The 20,484-nt window shown below is 45.4% G+C and overlaps 1 protein-coding gene across 2 annotated transcripts in view; it reads left to right on the top strand.

Moving 5' to 3' along the window:
- Positions 1-20,484, top strand: part of tmem65 (transmembrane protein 65) — a 61,753-nt gene that overhangs the window by 21,940 nt on the left and 19,329 nt on the right. For both annotated transcript variants that reach the window (XM_038810141.1, XM_038810142.1), the window contains 2 exons: positions 17,113-17,157; positions 19,902-19,969. In XM_038810141.1, coding sequence (XP_038666069.1) covers positions 17,113-17,157; positions 19,902-19,969 — 113 coding nt within the window. The remainder of the gene's footprint in view (positions 1-17,112; positions 17,158-19,901; positions 19,970-20,484) is intronic.

The raw sequence follows: 20,484 nt of genomic DNA, 5'->3' as shown, positions 1-20,484 counted from the left end.
TGCACAATCGTTAACTTTCGCCATGGTAGAATCATAGAATCGCACATGTTAGAATGAACCCCTTCGGTCTAGTGTGACTGTTATGGCTCATTGTCCAATTAGTTCCACTCCTCTGCTCTCTTTCCTTTCACCCTGCCACAATATCTTCTAGCCATCTCCATTATATCTGATACCAACCCTATTTTTTTTTGCCCTTTTGTTCAGCCAGTGGAAATAATCTTTCGGCAATTATCCTTGAATTTTTTTTAAAATTACCATTTGTATGATTTTGAACATCTGGTAAAAGATCCACGTTAACTTTTTTGCTGCTTCACTAAACTGGGATTCACTACTATCTTTCATCGCTAATGATGTTCCAAGGTCGCCTTTTTTTGGCCAATAAGTGTTCTTCTTTATTTCTGGACATTCCCTGTGGTGCTGGGATCTGCTGAAGGAGTTGACTTCCTTTTGTGAACATAGAACAGTACAGCACAGAACAGGCCCTTCGGCCCTTGATGTTGTGCCGAGCTTTATCCGAAACTAAGATCGAGCTATCCCACTTCCTGTCATTCTGATGTGCTACATGTGCCTATCCAGTAACCGCTTGAAAGTTCCAACGTGTCCGACTCCACTATCACAGCAGGCAGTCCACACCCTAACCACAACCTACCTCGGACATCCCTCCTAAGTTGTCTGTTGTATTGGTGCACACGCAATGCAGCATCGACCAGTGTATATAATTTGAGGTAACAAAAATTACGTAATTTTACTACAAGTATAATTAAGGCCATTCCTAATATAATTGCAGTAATGATTTAGACATGACTTGTAAATTGAGACAGTTGAGAGACTAGGCTTTGTTTAAAAACAGCATCACAATTAGAGTCAGCCTTCAGCGTTCCCAGTCCATAAACATAACAGCTCCCTAACCTTCCACCTGATCCTTTGTTTTAAAGTGCATATAACATTATAGGAGGAGTACCGTGGGAGATTACCTATGTGCAAATCTTTTCTCAGCCTGCCATTACCTGGCCGATGGTGGTGAGGAGGGGGGTGTTAAAGGTTAGGGGTGGGGCGAGGGGGGAATGTTGCTGACTCCACTGAGGATGAAGCAAATTTAAATCTCAGTTGAAGGAAAGGATGCTTCTAGCACTGAAAGCCAAAAAAAATCAATTTGTCAATGAAAACTGGTGCGAGGGAATCGGTGCCAAGCCATCAGTCATCTGGGTTCTCGTATAAAGATACATTAAATAGTGTCATTTAACACCAATATGTATGATAACTGTGCTGTGAAGTAAGTTTGGGTTTGTAGAAGGGGTTGGGAAGGAGGAGAGTGTGCACAAGGTACTAAATCAGTTGATCTTTATATGGCGAACTAAATATCATAAAGAATCATAGAATCACTGCAATGCAGAAGGAGGCCATTCAGCCCATCAGCTCTGCACCGAACATCTGAAAGAGCACCCCACCTAGGCCCATGCTCCCACCCTCTCCCTGTAACCCAGTAACCTCACCTGACTTTTTGGACACTTAAGAAATTTAGCATGTCCAACGCATCTAACCTGCACATCTTTTAACTGTGGGAGGAAACTGGAGCACCCGGAGGAAACCCACGCAGACACGGGGAGAACGGGCAAATCCACACAGACAGTCACCCAACGTCGGAATTGAACCCGGGTCCCTGGCACTGAGGGTCACTGTGCCACCATGAGATCATGCTGTTTTGGTACCAGTTGATTCAAGCTGAATTGTTTTCAGAACCTTCGGACTGTTGAAAATGTATTTTCCAATCCAACATTTAAGGGGGTTGGGGAGATGGGACTGCCTGCTTTGGTTTGACATTAAAGGACAAAAACTAGTATGCAGTCGTGAAGGAAAATGATGAGCAAATTATCTTTAAAACCCCAAAAATGCAGTGAGCATCTGCTGGAACCATCTAAATATGGACAAGATAAATCCACAATGCTTACTGTATTCATATTCACCTCCAGCTTGATTCCATTTGCAGTGATTGAATAGTTTTATTAAAATTGTCACAGCGGTGGTGAAATTGAGATGAAGATTGTATTCTCTGTGACATTTAAAATGCAAGCAATCCTTCAAAACCGTACTTAAGGAGAATGAGGTATTAAAATTGAACAAAACCACATTAACATTCCGCTTCGAGAGGATTAGCTGCTTATTTATGAATGGGGTTGAATGGAGACTCAAAGTTTTGGGTTTAATCTTTCTAATAGTATTTTCGTAATATTCTCTTTAGTAAATGTTTATTATTGAGCATTTTGAGAGGCAAGTTCATGCATGCACTTTGCATTGACTTGACTACATACATACCTTGAAACTGTGGGGGGGGGGGGGGGGGGGGGTGGCGGAAATCGGAGCCAGGAAAGTGGGGAGACCGATTATACATAGAAAACTAAAGAATGAGATCTAAGGTTGATGTTGAAGTGAATGAGGGCTGCACCATAATGAAAGGAACCATTCCCAACAAGAGAGAAGGCAACCACTTCCCTTTGACATCCAACAGCATTTCCATTGCCGATTCCCCCTCCATCGACATGCAGGGAGGGTACCATTGAACCAATATAAAAATAGTGTAGCTGTAAGAGCAGGTTAAAGGCTGGGAATTCTGGGGTGAGTAACTCACCACTTGACTCCCCAAAAAAACAAGTCAGGAGTGTGATAGAATATTCCCCACTTGTCTGGATGAGCGCAACACTGGAAGCTCAACACCATCCAGGACAAAGCAACCGCTTGATTGATGCACCGTCCACCACATTAAACACTCGTTCTCTCCAGCGTTGGTGCACAGTGGCAGCACTGTGCACCATCTACAAGATGCACAGCAGCAACTCACCGAGGCTTCTTCAACAGCACCTTCCACACCTGGTGAGCCACAACGAACAAAGGCAGCAAACACGAGGGAACATCACCACATGCAAGTTCACTTCAAAGTCATAACTGCACCATTTTGATTTGAAAGCATAACGTTTCTTTGTCACTGGGTCAAAATCCTGGAACCTCCCAACAGCAATGTGTATATATAATATAATCTTTCTTATTGTCACAAGTAGGCTTACAGTAACACTGCAATGAAGTTACTGTGAAAAGCCCCTAGTCGCCACATTCCGTCGCCTGTTCGGGTACACAGAGAATTCAGAAAGTCCAATTCACCCAAGCATGTCTTTGGGACTTGTGGAAGGTAACCGGAGCAGCCGGATGAAACCCATGTAGATGGGGAGAGCGTTCAGACTCCGCACAAGACAGTGACCCAAGTGGGGATCAAACCTGGGATTCAGCGCTGTGAAGCAACATTGCTAACCATGTGCTACCGTGCCGCCCATGTGAGTATCTACACCACAGCGACTGCGGTTATCCAAGAAGGCTGGTCAGTGCCACCTCAAAAGGCAATTAGCGTTGGATGCTGGACTTAATGTAATGCCAACATCCCAAGAGCGAATGGAGGGGAAAGAAAAAGTTTAGTTGAACTCTCTGAACGATCTATTGGGACATGGCTCTATACTGTGGCTGGAATTTTAGGGGCTGTAAGTGTGTGAAATGTTTATCCTGAGGTAGATTTTGCACCTTTATCTGTGTAGAACTGTGGTCCATTTGAAATGAGAATGAAAGCAACCGTGTAACGATTTATTTTGTTTTTTGCAAATTTGATTTGTGCCTGGGAGAACATTTTGAGCTGTATACCTCAAGACACTGATGGTGATGGGTCTGTTGACCAAAGTCATTCAAACTGGTTCAACTCCTATGTATTCAAATGCATCCAGCATAACACCAGCGGTGCCTTCTGTTCCTGCCCTGCCCCTTCACTTGCAGGCATGGAATTAACTTTCCATGTGACATTGGACAATACCCAGATAATTGTCCCGTTCCCTTTTGAAAACCCCATTGGAAACTTCTTCCAGCACACACTCAGCCATGCACTCTAGGTCTTATCCACTTGCTGCATTTAAAACAAAAATCCTCCTATTTGTGTAAAATGTTTGCCACTTGCCTGAATATGGAGTCCTGAATATGGAGTCTTCAACCTTTCTGCCAACGGGAACAGTTTCTCCCCCTCTTTCTCAGAATTTTGAACTCCTCTGTCAAATATCCTCTTGATTGTTTTCTTTGATATGGAGAACAGCCCCAGTTTCTCTGATCTATCCGAGTAACTTTCATCCCTGGAACGACCATTCCCACAAATCGTTCCTGCATCCTATCCAAATGCTTTCACGTCCTGCCCAAAGTGTGGTGCCTAGAGTTGGGATACTTCAGCTGAGGGCAAACCAATGCTTTCTAAAAGTTTACCATAACTTCCCTTTACACTCAATCTCCGTTTATGAAGCCGAGGATCTTTTGTGCTTTGTTAACCACTTTCTCAACCTGCCCTGGCACCTCGACCATCTGTGTACATGTAATCCCCCCCCCCTTTCTCTGGATCCCTTTGTTCTTGCACCCCCACTCCCAAAGAATTGAACCCTTTGTTTTATGTAGCCTCTCTTTACTATTTCTACCAAAATATGCAACTTCACACGTCAGGGTTGAATTGCCTCTGCCATGAGTCAGCTCACTCACCAGTCTGTCTGTCTGTTCTAAGTCTTATCACCATCCTACTCATTGTTCATAAAGCTTCCCAGATTGGAGTTATCTACAGATTTTGGAATTATGCCCTCCGCGCCAAAGTCGGGGCCATTGATATAGATAAAGTAAAGTCAGTGGACCTCACACCCAGCACTCTAAATACCTTCCTGATGTTTAAATAAAAAACAACCAACCATTTACAACTGGAGAGCTACTTCAGAATTCCCTGAACCTCTTGTGTGGCTGAACCTGTTCCTGTTCAGTTATTATAGATTTGTGAATGAAAATACCACCTTCAGTTATGTGATTGACTCATGCGATAAAGGTATTTGTTTTGCTTGAACATGTAAAAATTTATGTAGATGTCTCGGTAAATTGGAACTTTAAATGATGGGGCAATTTTTCCTTTTTTGATTACACGAGCAACAATTTTTATCCTTGTTCCAGAACTGAGGCTTTAGAACAAGTGGCAATTTAAACCAGTCTCACAGGGGAGAGGAGTGAAAGAAGAAGCTAAACGTAACCGGTGGGAGTTGTGGGCTTAAATCATCCTTTCTTCTTTTGTATGGGGATCTCTGCAAGTTTCATTCTCTGAGGGGAGTCAGTCCAGGGGCACCAGCACTTTTATCAGCCCTCAACAATTGTGTATTGGGGAAATTTAGAAATGGCTCAATTTATACTCTGAACCGTCCATTATAGAATTTTTATGAGCATTGTTTTTTTTCACAGAACATGACATCCGCATGTTTAAAACAATCCACTTCTGTGATGATTAATGTGGTAAATATTGTATTTTGCGTTACTCATTGTCATCCAATTAAAACTATGATTAATAATTGTTGCTGCTAGTTGGCTAATCTTAAAACCAGATCATCTTGTAGCGTTCTTGAATTGTAAATCACTTGGATTGTTTTGCAAAATGCCTCTGAATTCAAAATAGATGACCGTCAATTCTTTTTCTTCATTAAAGAACTTCAATAAATTTCAGAAGCATACCTTTGCATTTAAAAAAAAAAAGCCTTCGTACCTCCTTGTTCAATGGAGGCACTAATTATTTCTATATGTGCTTGTGGTTTTTATCAGTAATTGTAATTTGGTGTTGAATGTCTTCTGTTGGTACTGCTTTCTTGTACTATTTTGTTTAAACACAAATATCTGTTGTAACAGCCACAGAATCTGCTCTTTAATAAGCTCACGTTACACAATCTAGCAAGAGTACTCTCTGCCACGCAATTCCAATGTGATTGCACACCACATTTACTGTTGGGCGAGCAATTGACTACAATAGCTTGGGTACACCATACTCCATGGTGTACAATTGTATCAAAATACAGTTTAGTTGAAATTTATTTTTAGAACTGTCTGATTGGGGGGGGGGTGGATAGATCCCTTTTCACAATCCATTCCTGAAGGGCTCACCTCCTTGTTTCCTGCCTTTTATATGCAAAGAGCTGGCTCTCACAGTCAGTGTTCGAAATTCCAGATCTTTTGACCTGGGTATTCTCCAGCTGATGCTTGTCTCTTGATAAATATTCTAGGCATCCCAATATCTTAATACACAGCCATGGGTGTACATGGCTCATTTCCTTTGCATGAGTGCACGTCTATTTGAGAATTGACCAAAGAAACATCTGGTAAGTTAAATCGGATACAGAGCAAAAACAAAGCCGCTTTCTTTCAGAGATAGACCCAGTTCACTCAGTGCCACTTGTCTTTCTGTGAACAATTTATGGTGCTATGCATTCCACAGTCATTCTGATCATAGCAAACATTAAACTGTTTATGGTGAAGTTAAAAGCATAATCCATGTAGAAAAGATCACTTTATATAATAGTTTTTTTAAAATTTAGAGTACCCAATTAATTTTTCCCAATTAAGGGGCAATTTAGCGTGGTCAATCCACCTAGCCTGCACATTTTTAGGTTGTGGAGGCGAACCCACGCAAGCACGGGGAGAATGTGCAAACTCCACACGGACAGTGACCCAGAGCCGGAATCGAACCTGGGACCTCAGAGCTGTGAGGCCGCAGTGCTAACCACTGCCACTGTGCTGCCCTTTTATATAATAGCGTCGAGGAGAAAGTTTTCATGTCCGATTATTTCCCTGTTGAATCCTGTCATTTGATCAAGACCATGCCTAAAAGATTGCCAACAAAACTTTAAATGTAAGCTCTCATTCACAATATACCGGTTCAATATTGTCTTAAATCAACTGCATTTTTTTCCCATTCATTCATGGGATGTGGACATTGCTGGCGAGGCCAGCACTTAGTGTCCATCCCTAATTCCCTATGCCTAAATTGCCCTTGCGCCGGGTATTTGAGTTGACCAGATATCTGTGTGTTTGGAGTTACATAAAGCCCAGACCAGGTAAGGATGCCCAATTTCCTTCCCTCAAGGACATTAGTTTAATGTCGGGATCTCTGACAATGCAGCGCTCTCTGTGCTGAAATCTGTCTAGAATCTGTATTTTTGGACTCTCACCTTCTGACCCAAAATGGATGGTGAACTGAGAATTTTTTGGCTTAATAATAATAATCTGTATTGTCACAAGTAGGCTTACATTAACACTGCAATGAAGTTACTGTGAAAAGCCCCTAGTCACCACACTACGGCACCTGTTCAGGTTTACTGAGGGAGAAATGGCTTGCTCCTGCTTCTAAGTCCAATATTCCTAATGTTTTACGATGGGTGTACCCGTCAAATTTTGCAGTGGTCAGCACTGCTGTCTCATGGTGGCGAGGACCCGGGTTCGATCCCGGCCCCGGGTCACTGTCCATGTGGAGTTTGCACATTCTCCCCATGTCTGTGTGAGTCTCACCCCCACAACCCAAGGATGTGCAGGGTAGGTGGATTGACCATGCTAAATTGCTCCTTAATTGGAAAAATAAAAAAAAAAGATTTGCATTGGTGTATTTTCTTGTGGTAATGAACTGGAAAAATTTTAATCCCAATATTGCTACTTTGTAATGCTACTTATAATTTAAAAAAATAATAATTGCAAAATGTTCTCTTGAATTGACTGTGATCAACTTCATAGGACTGGGATTTAATGTAGCCACACCTGGTGGGAGCATGGGTGCTGGCAGCTCGGGGATGAAATGGAGACTGCATGCTTTCGGGAGACCACCCAGAAATACTTGTCAAGTTTGCCAGCAGTCTCCTGGGAAGATGAGGATGAGGTTCCCGTGCTATCAGGTGCTCTGTTCGATAAGGGGACCCAGCATCGGACAGGGGGGTGATTGCTGAAAGCCATGACTCTGCCCTCGCATCCGACCTCTCATGATTCTCACCCTGCAGCCCCTCCACTTCACCTTCACTTGCCTCTGGTCTGGCATCCCTCTGTGATGCTGGGCCATGGTGGGTGCAGTAGCCACCACTCACTCTGGTCCTGGCAGCAATGATGAACTGACGACCCCTGATTGGCCTGCAGCTCTGTGTGCAGGATCTCTGCAATCGTGGGAAAGATTGACGACAGCCAGTTCAGTGCCTGATGGGCACTTGATTCCATTGGGCCTCCCAATGGAGCTGGCCCAATGGAACTAACTGGGTTTCCCTGCTGGTTTTCCCGCCAAGACCCCCCGTCAGGCCGACAAAATTTCAGCCGCAGATTCTCTAGGCAGTATTTAACACATTGGGCTGGATTCTCCAAAAATGAGATTCTGTCCCCACGCCGGCGTAAAAACGGTGGAGTTTTACTCCAGAAATTCCTTCCTGAATGTTGAACAATGCCCTGCAGGGAGGTTGCAGGGGCCCGGAGTGATTGTCGCAGCTTTAGCTGCGGATACGGGCACCCGCACTTTGGGTTCGGAGTCCGCGAATGCGCACGGCGGCGGCCTCCAGCGGCCGTGCCGTGCTCCACGGCGGACTCTGATGGCGAAAAAGGAGAGCCCCCGATCGGCAATGTGCCCGACCGTCGATTTATGGTGTAATCCTTCACGAATGTCTAGATCACAGTTCGTACAGTTGGGGGAGCAGTGGGCACATTATTAACATGTAAGCCTTCACCAGTAGATCATTGCCTTCAATCCTAAACATCAGCTGAAGTTACATTAAATGCTTAACAACCACCTTTCAGCGCTATTGCCTCCCAGAATAAAATGAACTGCATTAATCTCGCAAAGTCTAGTGTCAACGTATGTGGATTAACTCCACAAGGTGCATTCTTGTGATTGAGGCAAGCAGAGATTAGATGATTCCAACCTGACCATTGGAAAGAACGCTGGCTCTTTTGTTTTTCTTAGCTCGTGCTTCATTCAGCAAACGTTGAGCTTTAATTGTTTTTTTCTTGCAGATTGTTAATCAGAAGGGATTGACTTAATGCCTTGATTTAATTAGGTACTTTTTAAAACAAAATTGAACAGCATTCATTTGTTTCACATTGAGAATTGGCAGGTCTGCTTGTTTTTTGTACCTTCCTGAATTTGTACCTTCGACATCCCTTCTGTTAAGTGGATGTCGTATGCAGTGTTTTGCCAGGGAACCGCCAGGCTAGGAAATTAATAGAATTATCATTTTGATACATGAAGATTTAAAAGCCAGATATTTGAAATCTGATTGAAGGATGCTTGTAATTTTGAGGACTTGGTCTATCGGTCTATTGTCTAAATAGCAATGTTAACCACTTTGAAGAGATTTTACGTCGCACAAATCTGTTGACTTGATGGAATAATGATTCAGTCCTTGCAGATGCTGTAAGGACCCTTCCTGTTGGTTTCCTTATTTCCCATTTATTTGACTTTGTTATTATTTTTGATTCATGAATGTTTCTGGACATATACCTTAAGCCTAGCAGAGGAGGTGGGGAACTCAAAAGGTTGCAAAACAGTACACTGTGCTATGAAGATTTAGATTTTGAACAGAAAAACTCAAACTTCTGGCACCTGAACGATCCAAAGGATTCAGCGGTCTCAGTGTCTCTGTCTCTCTGTCTCTGTCTCTCTCTGTGTCGCGTGCGTCTCGTCCCCTCAGTTCAAATTTGACGTTTCTCAAAAGTCAAGAATTTCAGCAGGTCCCCCTGCCACGCCAGGGCACAGGGTTAAAGGTCGATTTCCATCCCAACAGGATCTGCCTTCGGGTGATTAATGAGGCGAAGGCTACAACATCTGCCCCTCCCGTAACGTTCACACACATCTTCTCCAGTCCCCCTGTCGTCAGCACCTCCTCCAGCAATGTGGAAGCCAGCTATACCGGGAAGCTCTATCTCCTTTCTGGCAAAGTTTCGAACCTGCATGTATCTAAATATTTCCCCCTGCTCCAGCCAATACTTTGCTCCCAGCTCCTTCAATCCTGCAAACCGACCCCCAAGAAAGAAATCATTTAGTGTCCTAATTCCCATCCTGCATCCCTGGCTCAAAGCTATGGTTCCCCCAAATCAGCATTTCCCTTGACCCAACCCGAAGTGCTGGCAAAACTGCCTCCAAATTCTCAACAAAGCTATTACTACCGGACTCCGAGTATTTCCCCATGGCCATCGGGAGCTGCGTTGTTGCTAACGCCTTCAATCCCACCCCCTACACAAACTCTCCTCCATTCTGACCCACTGGGAGTCAACCCCTCTGACTCAGCTCCATACCTTCTCCACATTCGCCGCCAAGTAATAATACATTAGGTTCGGAAGACCCAAACCCCCTGCCTGCCTTCCTCTCTGTAGTAGCACCTTTCTAATTCTGGCCATCTTCCCACCCCATATGAATGAGGTAATCATCCCTTCAATCTCTCTTAAAAAATGCCTTTGGCAGGAAAATTGGTAGGCATTGGAAAGTAAATAGAAATCGCGGTCACACATTTATAGTTATTTTTATCAATAAAAATGAATTGTTTTTAAATTTACAAACCTGGTGACTGTAGTTATTGGTCAGCTGGAGACTTTGGGTGTTTCCTCAAAATGAATAGCTAATTTCAATTGTGTTGCGACTCCAGGTCAAGTGGGGCTGGAATTGACTGCACACTCGCCCAGGATGTCATAACAATACATATCATAGGGCTTAATATAGACCCTTTCTTCTTTTTTTTTTTTTTTTTTTGAAGTTTTTTATTTAACACAAATTTGTAACAGTTACAAAGCGAAAAATGGCCCTGTGCAAAGAGCCTTAACATAGTGAAAACGAACAGTGGGAAAGAATAAACATGTTAATAAATGTTGAAACCAAAAATCCTTCCATACGGCACTTTCCCTGCCAGCTCTGTTTACCCATGCCACACGTGTTCCACTACACTAAGCTAACATGGCCCTAACCCTCTTCTCCCCCCCCCCCCCCCCCCCCCCCCCCCCCCCCCCCCCGGCCTGGTCTCCCCTACTCCCCCAGGCCTGGCCTGCCAGGTCAGCCCTGCGCTTGGCCCTAGCCCGCCCCGCCCCCCCTCCGATCTCCCTGGTGCCCCCTGACCTACGCTAGTCACACTGACCCCTGCCCTTGGCGCCTACCTGTCTCCCGTCCCAGCGCTCAGGCCCTCCCCCCACCCACCAGGGACCCATTAACCTAATTGTATCCCACCGAGCCCTTTCAAGTCCCGTGACTAGCCCCTAGCCCATCCCCCCATCAGAGGCCCCGATCTCGCACCAGAAGGTACCAAGCACAGGCCCCCCCCCCCCATTTCGACCCCCCCAAAGGACCCTAAACAGTGCGCCCTCCAACCCCCACTCTCTGTCCAGGCTGAAAACAATCTTAGATAAAACATTACAGTACAGGATAGTTTAACAAACCGCCGCCACACAAAATGTCTGAAAGCCCCGAGTCCTTTAGTTCCAGTCCAGCTTCTTTTTCTTAGTAAAAGTCCTAGTCAGAGCAACTTTAAGTTAACAGGCCGCCGCCACTGTACAGCACTGAAAGAACTCAGTGCCCATTAGTTCAAGTCCAGCTTCTTGTCTTTAATAAAGGTCCAAACCTGTTCTGGTGTCTCAAAGTAGTAGTGGAGTTCCTCAAACGTAACCCAAAGCTTTGCAGGATATAGCATTCCAAACCTCACCTCCTTTTTGTAGAGGGCTGCCTTTACCTTGATGAATCCTGCACGCCTCTTGGCCAGCTCCGGTCCCAAGTCCTGGTAAATGCGCACCTCGCAGTTCTCCCATCTGCTGCTCCCCTCCGCCTTGGCCCATCGCAGCACACGTTCCTGTCAGCAAGCCGGTGAAAGCGGACCACCAAGGCCCTCGGTCGGTCGCCCATCCTGGGCTTCCTTGCGGGGGCTCTATGTGCCCCATCCAACTCCAGGGGTCGAGGGAAGGCCTCCGGTCCCATCAGCGCCTCAAGCATACCCGTCACGTATGCGCCCACATCCGACCCCTCGCAGCCCTCGGGGAGGCCAACGATTCTTAAATTCTGCCTCCTGGCTCTGTTCCCCAGCTCTTCAAGCTGCTCCTGCATCCTCTGACGGGCGTTCAGCTCCTCCACCTCGTGCTCCAGCTCCGTTACCGTGCCCTCCTGACTGGAGAGCTTCGCCTCGACCTCCCTGAGCGCCTTCCCTTGGGCCGCCTGTGTCTCGACCATTCGGTCCATCACCGCTCTCATCGGGTCCAGCGTGTCCCTCCTCAGCTCGGCGAAGCAGTTCTTGAAAAACTCCATCTGCTCCTCCCTTGGCCAGTGAGCCTCCGCTCCTCGGTCCCCGCCGTCCGCCATGCTTGGCCGCCCGGCCTGGGTTCCCCGCTGCTCCCGCTTCGATCCTTGCCGCTCCACTCGACCGCTTCTGGTCCAGCCGCCCATACCCCGGGAAGAAAGCCTCTTCCCTGTCGTCTCCTCCACCGATTCAGGCTGCCCGGTACCTAAAAAGTCCGTAAACAAAGGTCCGTTTGCCCATCTCGGGCAGGAGCGATCCGACCTGCGACCTGCCTCCTCGAGGGCGCCACCGGAAGTCCCAATATAGACCCTTTCTGACCATAGATGGCATGGTCTGTGTATAAGAACTCCTGATGAAAGAGAAAAAAGTTATTAAAAACTGGAACTGTAACAATCTTCATTTGCATTTACTTTGAGTAATTAATAGCTTACATAATCCGTCTGACGCCTATTTGTACAATCCTTAGGAAACTACTGTCTGTAAACAGGTTTTGAAATTAAGCTTCACCTCCTTTGAGGTGATGAACCTTTTCCGTTTCAATCCACCTTTCTATTTCAGTTTTCCTTCTCAAAATGCGAGTCTTTCTACTTTGCAAAAGCACGTTCTCGCCAGAGTATAAACTTATTGGGTGGGATTCTCCATCCCGGAACGTCCAAATCATGTTTCCCGATGGGACAGAGAATTGTCGTCGCAGGAAAATTGAGATCGACACCAGGCAGCAATCTGATTGCGAAGCTCCGGCCCTCGGCTGGCAGCGTGAACGAGGTCCACGACCTCGCGTCGGCGGGGGAATGTGGATAAATACAAATGCATTAGGGGGCCCAGTGTCTTGTGCTCCGGGCCCCCGGGGTTGGGAATCATGTGGGAATGGATCATTTGTGGTATCTGCCAGTCTGTCCCTGTCGTGGTGGGTGAAGAGTTGCACCCACAAGGACCATAAATAAAAATTTAGAGTAACCAATTCATTTTTCCAATTAAGGGGCAATTAGCATGGCCAATCCACCTACCCTGCACGTCTTTGGGTTGTGGAGGCGAAACCCACGCAGACACGGGGAGAATGTGCAAAGCCACACGGACAGTGACCAAGGGCTGGTATTGTACCTGGGACCTCGGCGCTGTGGCACTATGCTGCTCAATGACCTCCGTAATAGAGAGACCACTGGGACCCCCTGCAATAGGGAGACCCCCCAGGAGGCAACTGTAATAGAGAGAACCCCCACAGAGACCCCCTAACTAAAGGGCCTCCTTCCAGCAAAGCGACCCCTGTCTTGAAGCTAGAGAGCAGTTCAGGCAGGGCAGTGAAAAACAAAACAGCTGTAACACTTACCTTGAACTCCACGTGACCATTCCTCAAGTAAAACAGCTGTGTCCTGTGTTTTAACCCCACAGATCTATTCGCTGCAAGCCATTCATAATCTGGTTGTGGGTTGGGATTGACAGCTTCCATAATCCAGCTGCAGCATTGATTCATTCATTTCCCTTCAGGGATCAGTGATTTAAGGGATGAAACCCCAAAGTTTACAAACATTGACCACATCAAAGAGAGGTAATTGCACAAAATGCTTGAGTCATTCTATCAATCATAGAGCACTGCTGGAAGTTATGATTGGCTTGCAGCTAATGGATCTCTGACATCTAGCATGTCAAAACGGTTCTCCTTCCAGGGATGGACACGCGGACCTTCCAGAAGTGTTACAGCTGTAATTCGTTTCACTGCCCCTGTCAGGACTGCTCTATAGCTTTCAGACAAGGGTCCCTTTTCTGATGCATGGAGGGTCCCTATGGGGGATTTCTTTAGTCAGGCGTTCCTGTGGGGGGGGGGGGGGTGGGTTTCTTTAATCGGGGGGTCCCTGTGGGGGGATTTCTTTAGTCAGGGGTTCCCTGTGGGGTATTTCCCTTTTAGACGAGGGTCCCTCTTGGGGGGGGGGGGGGGGGGGGGGGTTTCCTATTAGAGGGGGTCACTGTGCCAGGTCTCCATCCACCTATTAGAGTGGGTTCTTGGGTGTCTGGGGGAGGTGTCCATTCTCCCCATTACCTTTGCTCCCTGGGAGGTAGGGGCGGGGGCAGTGTGTACCCACACAGCAGATGTGGTGGGGGGTGTGCCAGCCACGAGAATTCGCTATCGGACTGTCTACTCGGTGGCGGTCCGATAGCTGGATCACCCTGGGAATCCCTAATTTTCCTACGGCATGAATTTACTTGCCGAGGAATACTGAATTGCATTCTGATCTGCGCTCCCAGAGGGGATCGTAGCACATGTGCAGATCTCCTCTGGCAGGAGAACATGGGGTTGGATTCTCCGAGTTGAAGACTACGTGCTGACACCGGCGTGGAAACAGTGGTGTTTTACGCCAGAAAAAACAGCGCAAAAGCTGCACCGATCCTCTGTCTGGTGGGGGGGGCTAGCAGCCACTCAGCGAAAAGCCCCTGGCTTTACCAGCGGATACGGCCGGAGAATTGCCGGATCCGTGGCTGCGCATGGCGGCGGCCTGCAAGTGACTGTGACCTGCAACATGGCATCAGCAGCGCGCCGATCTGGCCTGTCACATTCTGTCCTCCGGGACACCACCACCTCCCGACTGTAGCGCCGCTGGACTCAGTCCGCAGCCGCCCCGCCGGGCACACAGAAAAAAACGATAAGTGCTCCACGCCATTGGGAACTCGCCCCATTGGGGGCAGGGTATCGGAAGAGGGCCTCGGGTGAAGCCATGAGGCCGTCCTGACGGCGTGTGCTGTGCTCTTTGCCGTTTGAGGGGCAGAGGATCACAAAAGCGCCGCAGCCTCTGATTTTGGTGCAAATGGGGATTCTCCGGCCGATCGCCGAACGCGATTTCAGCGTTGGCTATTGGAGAATCCCACCCATTAATTCTCGAACATAGAAATTAATAAAATTGTAACTGATGCTGTCTAATGATTACAATTTGTGTGCATTTTACAAGGGCTAATTATAATAGGAGAAATGCATCAAATCGACGATTTGATATATTTCTTGATAATGCGTAACCTGTTATTCAATCCCAACTTCATATATCAAGCAAAGGTTTAAAGGCAATGACAGAATTTGTGCTGTTCGAAGTTGCAGACTGCCAACAAGATGGCTTTGAATGTCATTAGGTCAGAAAAGGCATATTTGCTCATGAACATTTGTCATTATTGAGTCAAAGGAAAGCAAAAATATGTCAATCAAAGAAGTCAATTAATGTACCAGGCACCCAGTGTGTTCCATGCAGCCAAGGAGAACTAAAAGGATTGCTCTTTGAACTCTGAAGAGGTGGCATTGGGCTGGGGTGAGGGAGGAGGGCAAAGAAGGATGAATTGAACAAAATTGTCAAAATTCTCTCTTCCTTTCAACCTCCACTGAAATTGTGTCCATCTTGTATTTTTCCTGAATATTTCAGAAGATGAGGAAAATAAATTGTGCTTACATAGCCATGGGACATCCCAAAGCGAGTCACTGTTTTAATGTAGGAAACCATGGTTCCAATTTACACATAGCATATTCCTGTAGTTTAGATAATCCAATCTCTGCAGTATTTAGCTCTTGCTCTTTTTTTTTTATTGCCAATATTTGAGGGCCAAATATTGGCCTGAACATTTGACAATCACCCCAGATCTTCAAACAGCGCCAGAAGATCGTTTCAATATGCATGGCCTCAGTTTAATGGCACCTCCGATAGCACAGCCCTCCTTCAGCACTGAACCGAACTGCGACCCAGATTACGTGCTCAGGTCTTTGAATCCGCACCCTTTTGACTCTTGGGCAAGCTTTCACAGTGTTGATCCTAATCTAGGTTATTAAATACTTGATTTATTTTTTCCATCTGTTACCTCAAAGAGAATACTCCTGCATTTGCTCAGGTGGCTTACTCGAGGAAAACAAAAATAATAATTTTCATCAGTGTCACAAGTAGGCTCACGTTAACACTGCAATGAAGTTACTGCGAAGAGCCCTGAGTCGCCACATTCCGGCGCATGTTCGGGTACACAGAATCCACAATGTCCAATTCACCTAATAGCACGCCTCCTTGAAGTTGTTGAACCCAAATGTGTGAGGGAGCTGAATTATGCACACAGCTGAAGTACAGAGTGGCTTTAAGCTATTAATTCAAGATCCTCACACAGTCCGAATCCGTAAGAAAACCTCTGCAATGTAACCAACGTTTAATATGTAAACTATAATTGAAAAGTAGAAGGGTGAAATGTACAATCAGAAGTTAAGGTTAACTTTTTTTGACAGATATTCCAAATAGAAGAGCTTCTTTAAGGTCAAGACCTAAAACTAATCATAGCTAGGTTTGTGATTGAATTAATAGAAAAGTGTTGTAGAAGTTGAACATTTTGAAGCAATGGTATGGATTTGTATGGGTCAGAGGAATCGGTTGTGCAAACATTACACTTGCCATGTTGATTTTGTATACCAGTTTTCTTTGGGAATTATATGACAGTTTAAATAATCTTTAATAATCTATCCCCCCCCCCATGATTTTGCTAAATCTAGCCAAGCATGTAAGGACAAATAATGCCTTTCTTTGAGATTTAATATATTGGCTTTGGCAATAGAAAGTCGATCTGAGCTTTGGACTGGTTGTGCCAAGAATGCTGTATTGAAACATTTTATGTAGGCTCAACAGTGCCCTTTGCTCAATTCCTTTCATTATGGGTGCAATTTAGTTAGTGTCACAGGCAATGGAGACAAATGAGTCGGGAAACAGCACCAGAGCTGCTCTTTTTAAGCCAATGATTTAAGGTGGGAGAAATGTTGAAGTTTTACCACATGGGAAAACAGTGACGGATGATGTTGAAATTTGGGCATTTTGCAAAATGGGCTTCGGTGACTGATTCATTATCCTCAATGCAGAGCTTTAGAATATATTCATCTTCGTGAATTCAGTGATACTTTTGTGCTTTGTGTTTTATGGTGGTGCATGTTCTAGTTGTGTATTTTTTAATGTGCCGCTTCAAAGTATGTATACGGGTCTAAACATTTCTCTTTTCTCTTTTGCAGAAGAAATGGAAGTAATGCCTCCATCATCAGCACAGCGCAGATATGGTAAGATATCTCTGTCTTATAACCATTGCCTCCTCTGCCTGGGTGCAATAAAATAGTCACAATGTTCTTGTAAATTTAGTTTTACTTGAATTGTGATTATCAAAATAATAACACTTAAAGCCTGCAGTTGATATTTTTTTGCCTTGGGTGTAGCCAATCAAGCCAATAAACAGACCCTGCGTCCATTATGAACAAGTTACTATTGCTCAAAGATGGCAGCATGGTGGTTAGCATAAATGCTTCACAGCTCCAGGGTCCCAGGTTCGATTCCCGGCTGGGTCACTGTCTGTGTGGAGTCTGCACGTCCTCCCCGTGTGTGCGTGGGTTTCGTCCGGGTGCTCCGGTTTCCTCCCACAGTCCAAAGATGTGCGGGTTAGGTGGATTGGCCATGCTAAATTGCCCGTAGTGTCCTAAAAAAGTAAGGTTAAGGGGGGGTTGTTGGGTTACGGGTATAGGGGGGGATACATGGGTTTGAGTAGGGTGATCATTGCTCGGCACAACATTGAGGGTCGAAGAGCCTGTTCTTTGCTGTTCTATGTTCTATGTTCTATGTGCTGCTTGGGTGGATAAGCCATGTCACATTGCCCCTTAGGTTAGGTGGGGTTATGGCATAGGGTGGGGGAGTGGGCCTGGGTAGATTGTCTTTCAGAGGATTGGTGCAGACCCGATGGGCCAAATGGCCTCTTTCTGTATTGTTGGGGTTCTGTGAAATGCTGTGAAATATCTACAGTAAGAAGTCTTGCAACAGCAGTGCTCCAAAAGCTAGTGATTCAAAACAAACCTGTTGGACTTTAACCTGGTGTTGTAAGACTTCTTACTGTGCTCACCCCAGTCCAATGCCGGCATCTCCACATTGTGGAATATCTAGTCATATAATGGCATGAGCTGAAGGGGATTTCATAGATTATTTCATAGAATTTACAATGCAGAAGGAGGCTATTCGGCCCATCGAGTCTGCACCGGTTCTTGGAAAGAGCACCCCACTTAAGCCCACACCTCTACCCTATCCGCATAACCCAGTAGCCCCACCTAACCGAAGGACAATTTAGCATGACCAATCCACCTAACCTGCACATCTTTGGACTGTGGGAGGAAACCGGAGGACCCAGAGGAAACCCACGCAGACACTGGGAGAACGTGCAGACTCCGCACAGATAGTGACCCAAGCCGGGAATCGAACCTGGGACCCTGGAGCTGTGAAGCAACTGTGCTAATCACTATGCTACTGTGTTGGGCTGGGTGGGGCTGAATCATAATGATTACATTTTTTATCATGTTAACTGGGCACTGTAATCTTACACATTGCCCAGTATCTTCGAGGATATGAGCATACTATTCAGACCAGCCCAATGATAAACCAGCACACTGTTTAATGTTTGATGTTAATGAGGAGTGTAATGTTTAAATGGAAGTGTGATCCCAATAAACTATTGGCTGGAATTGTCCAGCTGTTGGTTGGGAACAGGATTCTCTGGTCCCTCCGGTTTTCCCAGTGGGGTGGGGTGACTTCACTGGGACATTCCATTGACCGTGGCAGGAACAGAGAATCCTGCTGCCGAGAAACACAGGGCTGGGGGTGGGGGCTGCAGAAGATCCTGTCCATTGGAGCGAACATAGAAAATGTTAAGCCGGTCATCACTGGGATAAATATACCCATCTAAGTAGTATATACTTTGCCTCCAGGTGGCACAAAATTTCTGCAGGGAATCTGCTCTCTGACTTCCCTTACCAGGTCTCTTCAAATGTTGTTCCCGACTTCCCTTTTCCTCAGCAGGACAAGAAACCAAAGTTTTGACATCTTGCCCTCTGTTACCTCTCCCTATCTAGGGACTGGCTGGTTAGCTGCCAGTCAAACCAGCTGTTCCCTAGGTATGGGCTTCCAGCAGTTAAATATGTTGAGCTTCCTTGGTACAGCTCATTCTAACACTTGGAAGTAATATTTTATTTGTCCAGGTCTGTGCGTGTGAATGTCTGTTGGAACGACATTTCCTCAAACTGATGTGGAATGCAGGAGATGCCGTTTCTCCTGCCAGTTTGTGTCTGGATCTAATTCCCTGTGCTGAATTCTAACACTCATTCCCAAAAGATGTATGGGTCTGACCTCTTGTGCACGGAATTTAATTTAACAGCATAATCCTAATCTGAAATCTCCTCTCCTCTTCCTGGATGCACGCACAAGAATTACCAAGTGCACCAAAAACTGTGAAATAAAAACTCAGGTTTCAAAGATTTCCTTAGGCTGCAGGGACACAACGAGACAAAGCCTATTGCAGCATCTTGATGCTGTGGTCAGCCATACACTCGACCCTTGACTGGTCACAAATTCCCATTGAAGAATGTTTAAATTAAAAATGCAAGAGGAGGGAAGAAAACGTCTGCAAGAAAATAAGTAAATGAGATGCTAACCATACAAAGCAATTGCACTTTCCCACAGCTTTCTGTAAAATTGTTTGAAAGTCAAACCTGTGTCATCCAATAATCTGACTGATATTACTTTGGATGCTACAGGAATATCTGAATTTATAATTATGTATTTTCATATTTATTAAAAAATCTATATATTATGTAATGTGTTAACCTCCGTGTAGTTTGATTTTAATGAGATTACAATTGCTTTCAGTGGTAGTTGAATTGGCTCTTAGAGTTTCTGTGTTGGTGAGTGGTGTAATTTAACAACAATATAATATTTTGCAATTGGGGCCTTGCTTAGGGAAAACTTTTCACATTTTTTTTAAATCTTGCAGTGTTTCTTCACAGTGCGATACCTTTTGTTGGATTTGGTTTCCTGGACAATGCTATCATGATTGTTGCAGTAAGTACTTGTGCCTCTTCCTGCATTTCTTATCATTGAGATACTAATCTTAAAGTGTCCATTTTAAGAAGGGTGATTCCACCCAAATTACCATTGGAATGGTCTGCTGATGCGATTAGGTTACGGTAGGAAGGAGATTGTGTGATGCATATAAACATCAGTATAGGTCAGTTGGACTAAATAGCTCGTTCTGCTGTAATTCCGGGATCAGTTTACTATAATGGTTTTGTGGAGAAGCAATATATTTATAGTGCGCTTTGCCTCAGCTGTCGGAGGTGAGTTTGAACTGAACAGCCCTTTTGGGATGTTTAACTTCGATCGTGTGACACTCGAATAGATGGAGCAGTGATCAGGGCTTTTTTGGAAACCAAAGTAATGGATTATTTCTGACCATACCTGTGCACTTTCCAGCGATCAGTTACATTGGCCAACCCTGACTGATCTAGTCTAGTAACATGTGACAAACCTTTGTTTTTCGCATTTTGCTATGGTTTTGAGTGCTAAAGTTTTGGAAA

Source organism: Scyliorhinus canicula, chromosome 10 (assembly GCF_902713615.1).
Source record: "Scyliorhinus canicula chromosome 10, sScyCan1.1, whole genome shotgun sequence".
NCBI classification, from domain to species: domain Eukaryota; kingdom Metazoa; phylum Chordata; class Chondrichthyes; order Carcharhiniformes; family Scyliorhinidae; genus Scyliorhinus; species Scyliorhinus canicula.
The sequence above is the reverse complement of the archived record's forward strand: the minus strand, read 5'-3'. Positions and strand labels throughout refer to the sequence as shown.